Raw genomic sequence first — 16,646 nt, 5'->3', positions numbered from 1 at the left:
ATCTGGTTAGTTGAGAGAGAGAGTGCATGTACACATGCATGGGCAGGGGGTAGGGTAGAGGTGGGAGGGAGAGGGGGAGAATGTCAAACAGACTCCATGCTGAGCACTGACCCCATCACAGGGCTCAATCTCACAACCCTAACTGGAAACCAGGAGTTGGTTGCTTAACCAACTAAGCCACCCAAGCACCCCTTGATGAATTTTTGAATGATTTTAACTTTAATCTGACAATTAATTGAATTGCCCTCAATTAATTGAATGTCCTTTTCAAATAACACATGTAGTTATACATACAGTAAAAAGTGAAATTTCCTTCTCACTACTCTCTGATCCTCACTTCCTTAGAAAACTTTAACTTTCTAGATTGTTAACTTTAACTTTCTTGATTTCTGTATTGTTCTGGATACTTTGCTATAATTTTACATATATACTTCTATAGAGTTTTTTTTTTTCCCAAAACATAGGGGACATTGTTTATACAATGTCTCTATACTTTACTTCCTTACATAATATATCTTGGAAAGTTTTCTATATCAGTACATACATATTCCTTTTAATGACTACTGGGTGTGGTTGTACCATAATCAATTTGGTCTTTTGCTTACAAATATTTTAATTTCCTCCCATTTTCACTATAGTATACTGTGCTATATTGAATATTTCACATAGATGTTAAACAGACATATTTCTGTAGAATGAATATCTAGAAATGGCATTGCTTGGTCAAAATCAATTCACATTTTGAATTTGCATAGATACTGCCAAATTACTCCTTTAAAAATGCTGCTGTAGGGGCACCTGGGTGGGTCAGTGGATTAAGCCTCTGCCTTTGGCTCAGGTCATGATCCCAGGGTCCTGGGATCAAGCCCCACATCGGGCTCTCTGCTCAGCAGGGAGCCCACTTCCCCCTTTCTCTCTTCCTGCCTCTCTGCCTGCTTGTGATCTCTGTCTGTCAAATAAATAAATAATAAATAAAATCTTTTAAAAAAATGCTGCTGCAGTTTATAATACAGCACAGCACAAGAGAATATTCATATCTTCATGCCTTCATTGATACCAGGTATTATCATTTGTTTTAATATTTGCTAACATGATGGACAAAATTTGGTAATACATTAACATTTCATGGTTTAATTCATATATCTCTAATTATTAATGAAGTTCAACATTTTGTATATATATATTGAACATTGCATTTCTTGACCTGTTCATATCTGGGACAATTTAGGTGAATTAAGGGTTGGCAGGAAGAGACACACATGAATCTTTTTAAATCTATTGATAAATTTTGTGTTAGTGGGAGAAAAAGATCTTATGGAAAATTTTTTCCCACAGGAATAGCCAGTCATCAAAGCATCATTTATTGATCAGATATATCATTACCTGTTGATTTTAAATGCCATCTTTATCATCTACTAAGTTTTAATATACATTTAGCTCTATTCATGTATTTATCTATTACTATGTCAAAATCAGTTTTTCATTATAGCGTTGTTTTAGCTGGCTATAATCACAGTAATGCTCATTAAGAGAGGACCAGAAAATGTCACTGGTCTATAACAACAAGCATGTTATCTCATGGATCTGGCTTGTCTGTGGTTGGGCCACTGTAGACTGGAATGGACTGGCCAGCTCTGCATTGAGAATAGCCAGAGAGGTCCCACTCCTTACCACCCCACTGTAGAGATACCGTGCTCCATGTGTGTCTCATCCTCCTGTGGCTAGTGGGCTTGCTAGGATATGTTTTTCTCATGGTGATAGCAGAAATGCAACAGCATATGCTCAAGTATGCAAGCACATTTCAAACCCCTGCCTGCATCACATCAACCAACACCCTTTCAGCCAAAGTAAGCCCCAAAGTCAAAAGGGGGACGTTCTACCTTTAGAAAGAAGGATAAGTAGTTACATGACAAAAGCGTGGATACAGGATCAGATGGATTAGAACCAAAGTTCAGTTTACCATGGGGAAATTCCCCCCATTTTTCTTTATTTTCAACATTTCATTTTTGGGTTATTTTTTCGCATTGTCTTTTCAGATAAACGTTTAAATCAGCATGCAGAATTCTAAAAAAGTATGAGTGGAATTTTGGTTGGGTTTTCATTTAATATAGAAACTAATTTGGGTAGAATTCATAAATTTTTATAATTTTGAATCTTCATATGCAATTAGAAACATCTTTAATGTTTTTATTTATTCAAGTTCTCTTATGCTCTTCAGCAGGGTTTATTTTTATTATTAAAACTTTCAAACAACTCAAAAGTAGAAAAAGTAGTACAATTAATATCTACTTACATATGTCCCAGATTCAATAGTTATCAAGATTTTGCTGTATCTATGCTATCACCTGGTGTCATGTAACATTCCTCTAGCCCCTTATTTATTAAGTGGTTAGTTTGATCTGAGACTCAATCAGATTTATCTTCAAGAGAATCATTTTCTTTTTGTGTTAGGGATAAGAAGGTAGAGCAAGAATACTATGTAAGTCATGCTGTACACTTCCCAGGGCATCCATCCCATCAGGAGATACATGATGTCTGGTTGCCCCTCTTTTAGTGATGTTTAGCGTTATCAATAGGATCAGGTTTTGTCAGTCTTACATCCATTATGAAATTCCCCACTAGCCTTTTAACAAATGATTTTAGCCTAGATTCTTTATTTCATTAGGGATTGCAAAATGGCAATATTCTAATCTACCATTCCTTCTGCATCTATTAACATCAATTATTTTGTTGTCTTGAGGAAGTATTCATATAAGAAGTCTAGATATGTGTCCCTTTCCTTATTTCTAAGTTATCAGAATAATGAGTTGGTTTTTAGCACCCTGCAAAGATAACCAATGAATTTTTAAAATTACTATAAATCTATGAATATTGATTTTTTTAATACTTTGTGATGACTTATTTTTTGATACTAGAATTGTCTTATTCTTGGACAGTGGGAGCTTTCAAGTTTATTTCTGATTCCTTTGTCATGACTCCTAGAATCTTTAATAGCCTCTTTATTTTCTGGTAAGAAGAAGTATTTCAAGCTGGTCTTGTACATTTCCTTACCCAGATTTGTAATGAGTCATTTCTCATAGGAACCTGAGTACATTCTAGTATGAAAGGGGGAAGGGAATGGAATGGTACTTAGAGACCATAGTCCAGGCTCGAGAGACTCATTGCTACTATATTGGTTGTTTTTTCTATTTCTTTTCTGTGGATAGAATTTAACAATGTGGTTTCTAAAGAGAAAATGTATCATGAGCTATTACTGATATTTTCAACTTAAATTTATTTTTTTAAAAATTCTTTTGTTTGACATTTTATTTTAATGGAATTAGATTTCTGATTATCATAGTATGCTCTGATTGAAACACTTCATAGTATTTCAGGGACTAGTATAAATGGAAAAAAATCTCATAATAATATTTGTTGATGAAAAATTATGATGAAAGCAAACTTCCAAAAATGTATTTGTAGACCATAAGAGAATAAGCACAACAATATGGGAAGAGATAACCAGTCTCTTCCTTCATACATATTTTTAAAATTTTTCATATTATATCTTCCTAAAATGGATATTTGACAGTCATTAGAATGGCCATCTTTCAACATTTAAAAAATCACAATCCCCAGTGGGTGAACAAAGTAAAGAGTAGTAACCTAGAACTTAGTTGAATAAATCACTTCAGAGTCTTAAGTGAGAAGGTCTTCCAACTTCAGAGTGTATCATCAACTTGTATCTTCATTTTAGTGAAAATACATTTTAATTTTGGTTAAATGAGAGTCATTCCCCAACAGGATTAGTAACTGCATTCACTGAATTTCATATTCTTCATTTGTGAACTGTGAAGAAATAAATGGTAGCTAGAAGATCAATGGGATTCCAGGTAGAGCTGTAGGTGGAATGACACGTACAAAGACGAAAATACCTATATTTTGATTACAAAACTAACAGTGGTTTTAAATTTGAAACTTAATTACAGACCAACTACACCAACCTTTCAAGTGGCAAAAATACAAAAAAGTCAAGTGTTACAAAATATTACAGAAAAAGTGCAGAGCCTAATAAAATAAAAGAACTGAAAAATATCTTGCTAGAGTGAGTTCAGCTTGGAAAATTTATTACCAAAGCGAATTTTTTTTTCCACAAAAACTATACTCAAAAATAGCTTTATAAGGCTAATTTATGGCTAAAAGCATCAAAGGATTTATGAGTCAAGAAAAAAAATACCTTAATTGACAAGGATAGGCAGAGAAGAAACACAGAAGCCCCTCACCCCCAAAGTTTATACTCATTAATATTTCTGAAGTATTACTGCTCTGATATACATCTCTTAATGTCAGAATATGGCAACCATGGAATTAATCCATACTAAAGTCATTTTCAAATTAAAAACAAAACAAAACAAATTAAGCCTAATGCAATCTGACCAAAAACATGTCAATGTATGTTTTCAAGATTATTTTACAAAACACCTACATTTGCAAAATAGTCTCCAGGTAGCATTTTCAGGGGAAAAAAAAAAGTTCTTTGAATTTATCATTGACATACTGTAATGACTAAGTTACACTATTTAAAGAAGTATTTAATAATTTTATATATTAAGTTTATTTATTCAATACATTTTTTTCTTTTTTTTTAAAGATTTTATTTATTTATTTGACAGACAGAAATCACAAGTAGGCAGAGAAGCAGGTAGAGAGAGAGAGGAAGGGAAGCAGGCTCCCCGCTGAACAGAGAGCCTGATGTGGGGCTCGATCCCAGGACCCTGGGATCATGACCCAAGCCGAAGACAGAGGCTTAACCCACTGAGCCACCCAAGCACCCCACATTTTTTCTTTTTTTAAAATATGTTTTTCTTTCTCTTGAGTAAGGAAATGAGTGTGCATATAAGATTAAAAGAGGAATCACGGGCACACAGTAACTTACAGAAATGTTTGGAGCTGGGAGGGCCAGCAACCATGTAAACCTCAATCAGTTATGATGCTTTCCAAGGATGAGTCAGTCTTACAGCCATTTTACAAAGATTTTATTTATTTGGGGGTTTTTTGTGGGGGTGGGGTGAGGGAGAAGGGCAGAGAGAGGGGGAGAGAGAATCTTAAGCAGGCTCCATGTCCAGTGTAGAGCCCGATGTGGGGCTTGATCTCACAATCCTGAGATCATGACCTGGGCGAATTCAAGAGTTAGACTCTTAAGTGACTGTGCCTCCCAGATGCCCCCATTTTACAAAGATTTTAAAGAAAACTTCTTTTTGAAATCAGATTTTTTAATCCTTTCATTCTTATTCAAAATCAGTCCAGCTCTTACTCGGTAGCAGCAAGAGTTAAAATACCAGTCTCTGGCAGGTACAGTACTAAGTATCGTATCAGGCCTGCAAGTCATTATGAAAAGAAAAATGAAAGAGTGCCTTTCCCTCCAGATATAAAAAAAAGTTAGTAAAGCAATTGAGGAAAAATAACACTAAATCTAAAATGATTTGCAAAGGAATATTATGTAATAAGTTGCTTGAAGTTAAAATACAAGATTTCAAATTTTATTTATTTGATTTTGCTTATGCATTTTTTCTCTTATCCTGCAGATCTTGGTTTCTAATGTCATTAACATGATTGCTTATGTTATATTTATTTCAAAATAGCAATATCAATATTATTAGTAACAATATAGTTATTTTACAGTTTTTCTTTATGGTAAAGAATATATAGTGGGGATATATAGTGAAATTACTCTGTTTTAAAGTAACTTGAAATAGTTTTCTGTGGTTAATCCACTAATCTATTTACACAGTCATGTTCATTTGCTTCATTTTTGCTTCATTTATTTAAAAATTGCTTTGTCTTTTATTTCTATTTAGTTTTGTTTTGTGACTTTACAAAACATTTATGTAACCCCAAAGTCAAGGACACTTTAGAGACACTTTAGAGAGATAGTCTAACTCCCAACCATCCCTTCTACACTTTAGATAATAATTTTGTTAATTTTTGGCTTATCTCTACATTTAAAAATATAAGCACATATGTGAATGTATATAAATATGTATCTAGCTATCTATTTACCTCCCTTCTTTCTTAAATAAAAGGCAGTAAACTTTATACATTTTTTGTGCACTATTTTTTGCCTAAGGAGATCCTGGATATTCTTCCACAGCAGTATATAGAGATCTTTCCAATGTTTTTATATAGCTGTTCATTATATACCATACTTCATTCAACCATTTTTTTGTTCCAGGAATTCCTCAATTCTTCTGGAAGTGCTGATGATATTCTTTCTTAACATACGTTCTTATATAATACATATATTTCTTATATAATACATATATATGTATATATATCATATATAGAGAGACAGACAAAGAAGGAGAGAGACAGAGAGAGATAGAGAAGTATGATAAGAGGAATAAGAGGAATGGAGATTATCTGGAAAGTTCAACATCTGCCTAAAAGGCATTTTATTATAAGAAAATACAGAAAAATAAAAAGAAGAAAATAGTCAAAGATAAAAGAGAAAGAAATTCCCAGAGCTAAAGAAAAACTCATATTGTCAAACTATAAAGGATCAGAGTATATCAAACCTAGTAAATGAAAAAAGACCGACACCTAGATGCAAACTGTTTAAATGTCAAAACTTCAAAGAAAAAACCAAACCTTAAAGCCAACTTAAAAAATATTATCTGTAAAAGAATAAAAATAGATTGAAATTATATTTTTGTGGATGAAAATTTACTTGCAAACCTTTGCACTTCTTAGGTTACTACTCAGTTAAAATTGTCTTTATAAAGTTATTTTCTGTTTCCATTTCCTCTCTGTGAAACCATTTTCCTTTTGTTGACTTTTTAAAAGCACTTTTGATTTTTTCATCAGTTTATTGGAATTCTTTATGTATAAGGAAAATTTGCTACGGTTTTCTGTTGTTGCAAATATTTCTCTAGTGCACTTTTAAATTACATTATATCTGAAATTCAAAAGCTATATTTATATTTAAAAAAACACTGAGGGACATCTGGGTGACTCAGTCAGTTGGGCTTCTAATTCTTCAGTTCATGTCATGATTTCAGGGTTGTGGGATCAAGGCCTGCATTGGGCTCTGCTCTGGGTGTGGAGCCTGCTGAAGATTGTATCTCTCCCTCTCATTCTGCCCCATCCACCCACCCCTCGACTCACACTCACTCTCCCTCTCCACCTCTGAAATAAATAAATAAATAAATAATAAAAATTTTTAAATCTTTTTAAAAATTTTTTCTATTATTTTTGTTTAGATAAAACTTTTTCATCTAGAGACCAAATATTCAATTTTTTATTTTTATTTTAAATTTCTTATGCTTTCTCTTTTTCAATTCAGGTTTTAAATTAATTTTCAATTTATTTTGATGTACAGAGAAGTTACTTTTCACAACCAGCCAATTTTCTCAGCTGAATTTAATAAACACTCCAGTCATCTTTAATTTATAGTATTTTCTTTATCATATATTGATTTCATAGAAACATGCATACAGTAACATCTATTTCTAAGCTCTCTATTTAGACCCATTAATCTATTTTTATACCAACCATTTAAATTATAGTAGCTCTATAATACAATCCAATTTCTAATATCTTATAGGACAAGGCTATAAACATCTCATATTATAATGAAAACGTGTTAAAAACACATTGCCAAATGGCACTTCTAGACCTCAGTGATCTTAAGAGGAGATTTCTGTCTCAGTAACAGGCCTCTGAAACCCATTTGACTAAGATGTTTTTTATCACAATGGTCACAATAGTTAAGCCACTATTATAAAAAGATGAAAGCAAAAGTGGCCTTTACTTTCCAGGGTGTTTGATTGTATCTGGTGGAGGACTATGCATGTAAACGGTCAATGCCCCTTCACACTCACCCTTATGAGATTTTCTTTTAAAAGTGTTCTTTCGTATTTCTGCTCAGAAACACTGACCTCGAACACAGTTGTCATGTCTCTGGTTTGTTCCACTTAGAAAGGAAGCTCTCACTTTGGTTTAGGGGCCATACGCCTAGGCACAGACTACTGGTAAATCCGTGGCATTCTGTCTCCAGACCCTGAATGGCCAATGTGAAGCATCAGAGCTCACATCTGCAAGGGAAGAGGGAAGGCTGCAGTATTTGTCGTACGACTCTGATTTCCCTGGAAACATGAAATGGCTTTGGGATGAATGAGCTATTGATATGACATCAATGAATTTCAAATAACTAGCCTGAATAAAAGATGCTAGACCCCTAAAAAAGTACACACTGAGGATTCTTTTCATATAAAATTCCAAGAAATGCAAATGAATTTCCAATGACAGACGGCAGATTAATGGCTCCCTGGTAGGAGTGAGAGGTCAGAGAGAGAATCCAGACGGAGGAATTACGAAGGGACACAAGAAAATTTTGGAATGATGGATAACTGTATTATTTTGATTGTGAAATTGCACACTTTAAATATGTGCAGTTTTTGGACATTACTATCTGTGTAAGTGTGTGTGTATGTGTGTGTGTGTGTGTGTGTGTTTGCAGAAAACCAACCAAATAGTAGGCAAGAGGTAGAGAGTAGAAAGAGGAAGATATAAGAAAGTACTGGGGAGAAGATAAAACCAAGGAGTCTCCAAGAGATTTAATCACAGCTATAATATAACCCAGAATGGGGATCTAAACTGGCTGGACTGAGCCATGCTTTGCAAACCTTAATGTATACATAAATCCCCTTCAGATCTTAATATGCAGAGTGTGATTCCTTAGGTCTTGAGCTGGGGCCTGAGACTCTGCATTTCTCACTAACTCCCAGGTAATGCTGAAGCTATTGGTATTTCAATGATTCTTTTGAATAGCAAAGGGCTAGAGCGTTTGTTCTCAGTTTGGGTTGCATATCAGAATCACTAGAGAGCTTGAAATAAATAAATAAATAAATAAAATTATAAAGGAAAAAATAAACAAGCACTTGATATCTGGATCTTGCCCCCAGCCCCCAGAAATTCTGATTTAATTAATCTAGAGTTCAGTCCAGATGGAATCAAAGGTTTTTAAATCTACTCAGATGATTCTAATATGCAGCCAAGTTTAACATCTACTCCAAAGAAAATGATAAAAGTCTTATGGAATGAGGAGGAAACAACTCCGAAAAGGTAATAGGGAGCCAGAGAAACATAATAAACCGTGTCCCCAGTCAGAATCAAATGTCTCCCTATTCCAACCATGCAAATTTACCTGAGCGTACCTGTATGGTCCTGCCTTTGTTAGTGATGCTTTTGTGGCTTTCATACCTGGCCTGGAAATAAATATCAGGCTAATTATGAAGCAGACAGATGGGGAGTGTGGCCTTCCTGAGATTATGGCCACAGGGAGAAAAGCCCTTGCAGTGGAAGAAGCTGACTTGGAAGGCTGGTCGGACACACATACTTACCAGCAAGCACATCCACAAGGATTGCTCACTGTTAGGAGACAACCCCCAGCCTGTCTCCTCCTGTTCATGCTGGGCCACACACCAGGCAGGACAGACCATGCTAGATTCTTCTAACACATCCCAGCCTTGTTTTAAAAATCATTTCAGTTTGGCTAGTTTCCTATTAATGTTAATAGCTTGGAAATTATTTTTTGATCCGTGTAACAGATTTGTGTCTGCATCACAGAATTCTGATTCTGAAACTACTGATGTCCCAGAATCCTAAAAATGTTTAATGAGACATGTCAATTTAATTGTACTACTTGGAATTTAAAGAACCAGAGTTTGTCAGCATTTTGCTGACAAATGTCATCCTTTGGATGCTGATCTTGGCTACGGATTAGGTTCACCATTGCCGAAATTACATATCGGGAAATGAGCTCTCTTTAGTGAAACAAAAGACTTTTTTGTTTTTCATTTAGTTGATTAAAATGCCACTTAGGACCAGAACAAACTTACAAGTATATTAAAGCAGTCTGGTTTGGTAATGGTCATTGTCTTTGAATTCTGACGCAGAGGATTCTGTGTACCTGGATGATGAGAAAGAAAAGGAAGAATATGTCCTGAATGACATTGGGGTTATTTTTTATGGAGACTTCAATGACATCAAGAGTAGAAGCTGGAGCTATGGTCAGGTGAGCCATTTAACATTTGTCATTGTCAAGGACATTTTTCCTTAATATTTTTTTGTCACATGTATCACTACAAGGCCATATGTTGATATCAGACATACACAATTTCCTGCTTTTGAGGATCTGAGACTGCAAGGCCGACAGCACAGGAGCAGAGACTTCGAAAGGCAACTATGTAATTTATCCGCTGAAAGCACGTATCTTCAGGTATTACGAGGTAACCGAGATCAGAGATTCTATGGATAACATGGCATTCTAGTGAGAAATGCTTGGCATCCAGTACAGTCAAATCTCATTAGCTTAGACCTTGCTCTTCAACAATAGGCTTTTTCCTTTTTTTATAAGGTAAAGTGTTTTGATGCTGCTGCAAAGGATACTGCAAGGTGTGTTCTCAACTCAAAGAAATCCCCTTTTTTAAATTGTTGTTAGTATAAGATCCTAGAAAATTAGAAATTAGAATTAGAAAAGACTATCACCATTTCATCAAAGAAGCGCCCACTGGACTTTTACCTTGAGACATTTTATCAACTAGAATCTCACATTACTGTTTGGATATAAAATAATAAATAGTATTCCATTTAAGATATTCAATAATCCAAACTATTTCAGTTGGATATCTCTAACAATGGAAAAAGTGACTGATATTTCTGCCATATTCCCCTAAGAATGTATGTCCTGTGATTCCGTGAAGACCCTTCATTAGCAACATGAGAAAAGATGAGTGTGTCCTTCTCGGAGAGTATGGATGAGATGACTGGAATTGTATACTATCGTTCTGTGTATCCAGGAGGGTAGATTTCATGGAACCTGGCCTCACCAGGTTGCATCATATTTTCTTGGTTTCTGATGCCTTCTTTTGACTTCCATATGAGCTTTCCCTGCCTCCCTTACCCCTGACCCAGCCTGGCCATTGGGATCAATGTCATCACTAGTTCTTGTCTTGTCTGCCTGACTTTACAACCCACTTCTCCACCTGAACTCCTGAGAATTGCATGCCCAGTGCTCAGCCTTGGTCACCTGCACTTCTGATGTCCTGTCAAGCTATTCATCTGTGTGCTCTTCTCCTGTTTTTGGATCCCAGCCTGGCTTCCTGGTTGCAAGCCTTCCCCTCCTAAATGACATACAACCCATGATATTGCCTATTTTCTAGTGCCCTAATTCCTAATGTTTACGTGTGATTCTATTTGTGTCCCCAAAGTAACATTTTGTAGAGAGCTAATAAGGAAAGAAGACACCAAGGTGGGCAACAGGGAAGAGTGGGAAAGAATCCCAAGTGATCAGGGTTCTCCTCAGCCAGCATGCTGAGTAGCCTTTGGGTAGACACCCTCGAGCAGAGCCACCATCTGTCTCTGTTGTCACTCAGAGTCCCTTAATTTGGGTCTTTTAGTCCAAACAAATATCCAAGCCAGTAGTTTGCAATGGTGCAGGCAAACAACTAGTCCTGTGACTATCTCTTTACCTCTCCAGTTCACTCTTTTATGTCCCACAGACTGAGAGATGGTACTTGATAAGAACCAGAATAATGAATTCTTTACATATCTGAAGAACTAGTGCCCTTACATTATAACATCCATCTTATCAGTTTAGGGTCCCCAGAAAGTTGGTGTTTTAACTAGATTTAATAAAGAACTACATAGTAATTAGCCATTAAAATTGTGGTTTCTGTCACAAGTATGTGGGTGGATATACAAGGTTTTCAGATCTCTTATTCAGTGAGATCCAGTATAGGTGAAATTTCCCCATTTTGCTATTTTATTACTATTTTGTCCTTGTTCCTTTCTTTAAAAAAAAAAAAATTCTGGTGTTGCATGGGGTCAGTAGTTCTTTCTAAGGAAATCAAACTATGAACAGCCTCCCATGCTCCTCTCTGTAAGAGGTCCTGAAACATCTTTAAGAACAGAGAGATCCTGCAATGGAACTGACTTCTAATCTGTTCCCTTGATAATGTAATCTTTCTCTAGACCTTCCCGCCCTCTCTTTGGAGGAGTTTACCTTGTTTTAAAAGATAGTCTTTTAAGACTTTAAGACAAAGAGACGATGGAGTCTCCCTTATTTTAAAAGAGGAAAAAACTTGGACAATCATTCATGACACAAGGTGTCCTACTATTATCAATGCAAGGTATACAGGTCTGAAATACCTCCCTATGACACACCTGAGAGCCATTTATTTTTGAGATGTGCAAGGATTTGTGTTATTTTTGAGGTCTCAAAACTTTGGCCTGACTTTGGTACATCATTTATTCCTTTGCCTTTGGCACTAGAGCCCACATGTTGAAGAAATCTTCTAAATTAACTTACACAGTTTTCTGAAGAACTTCAAGTCAGTTCATGATCCTTGAGTATACCAGCTCTCCAGTAGTTCTATTTATGTTTCTAGCTTGCTTTTAAGTTTTTATCCATTTTACTGAAAAACAAAGGAGGATGTTTTCTTCCTCCTACTTTAATATTTCATACTAAAGATTATGGGTGATTACTTTATACGAAATGTGCATCTCTAAACATTAGGCTGTGCTTTCCTTTTTTTTTTTTTTTTTGGCAGAGAATGTTGGGCTTGCAGAGTGGACATTAAGTAGTTTCTCTTTTTTTCTTTCTTCATATTTTTCATTTTATTTTTTAATTTTTCCCAAATAGTTTGAAGATGGCATGCTTGACGCTTGCCTGTATGTGATGGACAAAGCACAGATGGATCTTTCTGGTAGAGGGAATCCCATCAAAGTCAGCCGTGTTGGGTCTGCAATGGTAAGCAATTACTGATTACTATGTTGATTACACATCATTTGCCTCAGTATAGATGCCAGTTCATTAAGAGTTGTTGAAATGATGACTTAAACTTTTATTTGAATTCCCTGGACTTGTCAAATGCTATGAAACAAAATCTTATCTCAGTACTATATGTTTCTTTGGCTTCAGACAAATGATGATAGATTACATGATACCACAGACCACTTATTCTTAGAATCTCTTGCCTTGGGACTGAGGAGTGACCATGAGAAAATGTCAACAACTATAATCTGTTGATCAAACAAAGAAATATCAAGGAGCACCAAAAAAAAAAGAGAGAGAGAGAGAGAAAATTGCAACATATAGCTTTTCTCCATTTTCACACCCACTATAAGAATAAAGAAGTAAATGAGTCTAAATCCTAGCTTCTATTATAATAACACTTCACCATAGGGCTTTATAGTTTATGAAAGTTAGTTTAGCTTATAGTTTGTAGTTAATTCTTCACATTAATTATGTGAGATAAATAGGGAAGACATTATGCATACCATTTTACAAGTTAAGAAACAAGGTGGTAACAGTTTGTCAGTGACAAAGCCTCAGCTGAAACCCGGGTCTGCAGACTCCCAATCTAGACGATTTCTTCCTTCCATGCTGCTCTCTAAGGGAGATCCTGAAACATCTTCAAAAATGCAGAGATCCTGCAATGGAATAGCTCCTAGGAGAGGGAATAGAATTATCATTAATAGGAAGGTTTGGGGTCAGGTGGTGAAGTGGATAAAATGTGATGCCCAGGTCCTGTGTAGTCCTGGACTGTCCTGATAAATACAGCATATGGATCCTGCCTTTGGTGCATTAAAGCATACCAAATCTGGTCAGTGAGCAGAATATTCCTGACAACAACACTAAGCAGTATACTATTTCATACGAAGACTGAGAAAAAAAAAAACAAGTCTATCTTATTAATTTCCTTAAGTTTTCTATAAAACAAATTCACTCTCTGGAAGAATTTTGTCTTTGAGTTTGGTTGGAGTTAAATAAAATCAATATTGTTCATGCAAACAAATTAGAATGAGAATGATGTGAAATATAATTTCTGGTTAGCTTTTAAGAAGTGCTGTTTTTTATTGGTGGCTAAGCGACATATAAATTTAGACAAAGCCAATCTCTTAAGACAATTTTGTTTTTTGTAGTTAGTTCACATTGTATAATGAAAACATGGTGAATTCTAAGGAACTTAGGAATTTCTTTATAGTAACTATTTATAACAATATTTATTAGACCTGTAGGTGATCATTGCTATTCCTGTTTCCCAGACAAGATTCCCATTTTTCTTTTTCTTTGAAGTTACCATTGTAGGTTTGCAGTGAGAAGGAAACAACAGCTCTCAGTGGTTAAATATGAACTAATACCTTCTTTAGCATTCTGAAATGGCATGCTCACCAGCCTAAGCTTACTCACACGTTGTGAATATTTTTACTAATCTAAAAATCACTGCCTAACACAAGCCACTGCAAGAGGGAAGTAAACATGAAGCAGCTAACCCAGTACTTTCTCTAGTGGCATCTAGCCAAGTAGAAGCGGTAGAATCTTGTGTTATGCACACAATCTTAATGCAAATTGCCTTGAGCGTTATTAGTTACAAAAAGCCTATGGAGTTCTAATTTTGAAAATCCATAACCCAATTATAAGATTTAGAACTAGACAGAATCTGTGGGGATAGGTGGGGAGGGCTGGTTTGGTTTGAGTTGGCTTTATTTTTGAATGGAGTAGTCTTGGGCATTAGGGGACAGAGGCCCTACCCTGTGCTGTTTTGTTTTGGTTTGGTTTGGTTTTGGTTCAAGTTTTTATTTAAATTCTAGTTAGTTAACATGTAGTGTAATATAGGTTTCAGAAGTAGAATTTAATGATTCATTACTTACATATAACACCCAGTGCTCATCACATCAAGTGCCCTCAATACCCATCACCCATTTAACCCATCCTCCTCCTACCTCCCTTCCATCAACCGTCAGTGTGTTTCTCTATAGTTAAGAGTCAGTTATGGTTTGCCTCTCTCTTTTCCACCCTTTCCGTACACTCATCTGTTTTGTTTCTTAAATTCCACATACGAATTAAATCATATGGTATTTGTCTTTCTCTGACTGACTCATTTCCCTTAGCATAATACACTCTAGCTCCATCTACATCACTGCAAATGGCAAGATTTCATTCTTTTAGATGGCTGAGTAATATTTCATTATATATACCACATCTTCTTTATCCACTCATCAGTCAATGGGCATTTGGGCTCTTTCCATAATTTGGTTGTTATTGATAATGTTGCTATAAATATCTGGGTACATGTGTCCCTTTGAATCAGTATTTTTGTATCCTTTGCATAAATACCTAGTAGTACAATTGCTGGATCATCAAGTAGCTTTATTTTTAACCTTTTGAGGAAACTTCATATTGTTTTTTACAGTGGCTGTACTAATTTGCATTCCCACCAACAGTTTGAGAGTTGCTTTTCTAAAAAAAGCAAATTTTCTCTTTGTTTCTTGCTCTTTCTCCATATCTTCACCAACATCTGTTGTTTCCTGTATTGTTGATTTTAGCCATTATGACACGTGTGAGGTGGTATCTCATTGTAGTTTTGATTTGTATTTCCCTGATGATGAGCATCTTTTCATGTGTCTGTTACCCATATGAATGTCTTCTTTGGAAAAATGTCTGTTCATGTCTTCTGCCCATTTTTTAACTAGATTATTTTGGGGGATACTGAGTTTGATAAGTTCTTTATGATTTTGGATACTAGCCCTTTATCATATATGTCATTTGCAAATATCTTCTCCCATTCTGAATGTTTTCTTTAAATTTTGTTGATTGTTTAATCCTGGGTCGTTTTGGACAGTAGTTGTTTCCATCCCCATTGTTGTTTACATACACAAAATACATGTTTGATAGCTTTCAAAGCCTTTTCGTATCCATTTTCTCCTTTAATCCTTAGAAGAGCTCTGTAAATCTTTTCAAAATCTATTCAGTTATAATGATTTTAGAAAGTGAAATATTGAGCATCTGAAAATTCTGGTCATTGAGGCAGTTCCTCTCCTGTTCACAAATTCTAGATATCTATCCTGAAATTGTTAAGTGAAGTTAAGCAAAGACTGAAAGAAAAACAAAACAAAGATCCCCCTCAAATTTCTCAAAAATTTGCCTTAAAATATGAGATGTGTTAAGAAAGCCCAGAAAGAAAATGCTCTGAAGTTGCTAGAGTCCAGTCAAAACATTGATGCCAAGGCAGAGGAGCCTGTGCCTGGTTTCTCAAGGGGCTGGCCTCGTTGGCGGGAAGAACAGAGGCTGCTGCTGGGTATTTTAGGAATTCTTCTTATATATCTGCCCAGCCTGATCTCACAGGCTGGAAATTCCTTTCACAGGATACCAGTGCTAGAACAGCCAGACATGGTGACATGCAAATTCTCTGGGAGGGGTATGGCACTGCCTTCAGTTCAGTTTCCTGGGATCATTTTCTGCCACAAAGGAGTCGGAATGAGCAACATGAAGAGGCCCCAGTAGCAACAAGAGGCAGGAGCAGATGATTGAGGCCCCAAAGACAAGTTTGCCTGCTGTGGTCATGATAAAGTCTAGCACTGAAGATTTTCAGGCAGTTGGTGGATGTGTAATGCTAAATGAGTACAGACAATAATTCAGGTGTGAAAAATTTCTAATGATAATAATAGTAATATAAATCTGGTTGTTGAGGGCATAATCCCCAGATAAAAATCTTTATGGTCCAGTGTCGATGACCTTGGATAGTTCCTTGTTGTTGGGGCTGGTCTGGGCACAAGAGGATTCTAGCTGCATACCTGGTTTCTATCCTGGAGATGACAGTAAC

General features: G+C 35.7%; 1 protein-coding gene across 1 annotated transcript in view; it reads left to right on the top strand.

Annotated features, from left to right (window-relative positions):
* The window catches only part of LOC111156704 (coagulation factor XIII A chain), a 161,929-nt gene that overhangs the window by 60,449 nt on the left and 84,834 nt on the right, over window positions 1–16,646 (top strand). Inside the window, exons 5-6 of the mRNA XM_022517741.1 lie at window positions 9,936–10,054; window positions 12,683–12,790. Of these exons, the coding sequence (XP_022373449.1) occupies window positions 9,936–10,054; window positions 12,683–12,790 (227 nt within the window). The remainder of the gene's footprint in view (window positions 1–9,935; window positions 10,055–12,682; window positions 12,791–16,646) is intronic.

Source organism: Enhydra lutris, unplaced genomic scaffold (assembly GCF_002288905.1).
Source record: "Enhydra lutris kenyoni isolate GAN:26980312 unplaced genomic scaffold, ASM228890v2 scaffoldscaffold48, whole genome shotgun sequence".
In the NCBI taxonomy this organism is placed as follows: Eukaryota; Metazoa; Chordata; class Mammalia; order Carnivora; family Mustelidae; genus Enhydra; species Enhydra lutris.
This window is presented reverse-complemented; position numbering and strand designations above follow the sequence as displayed.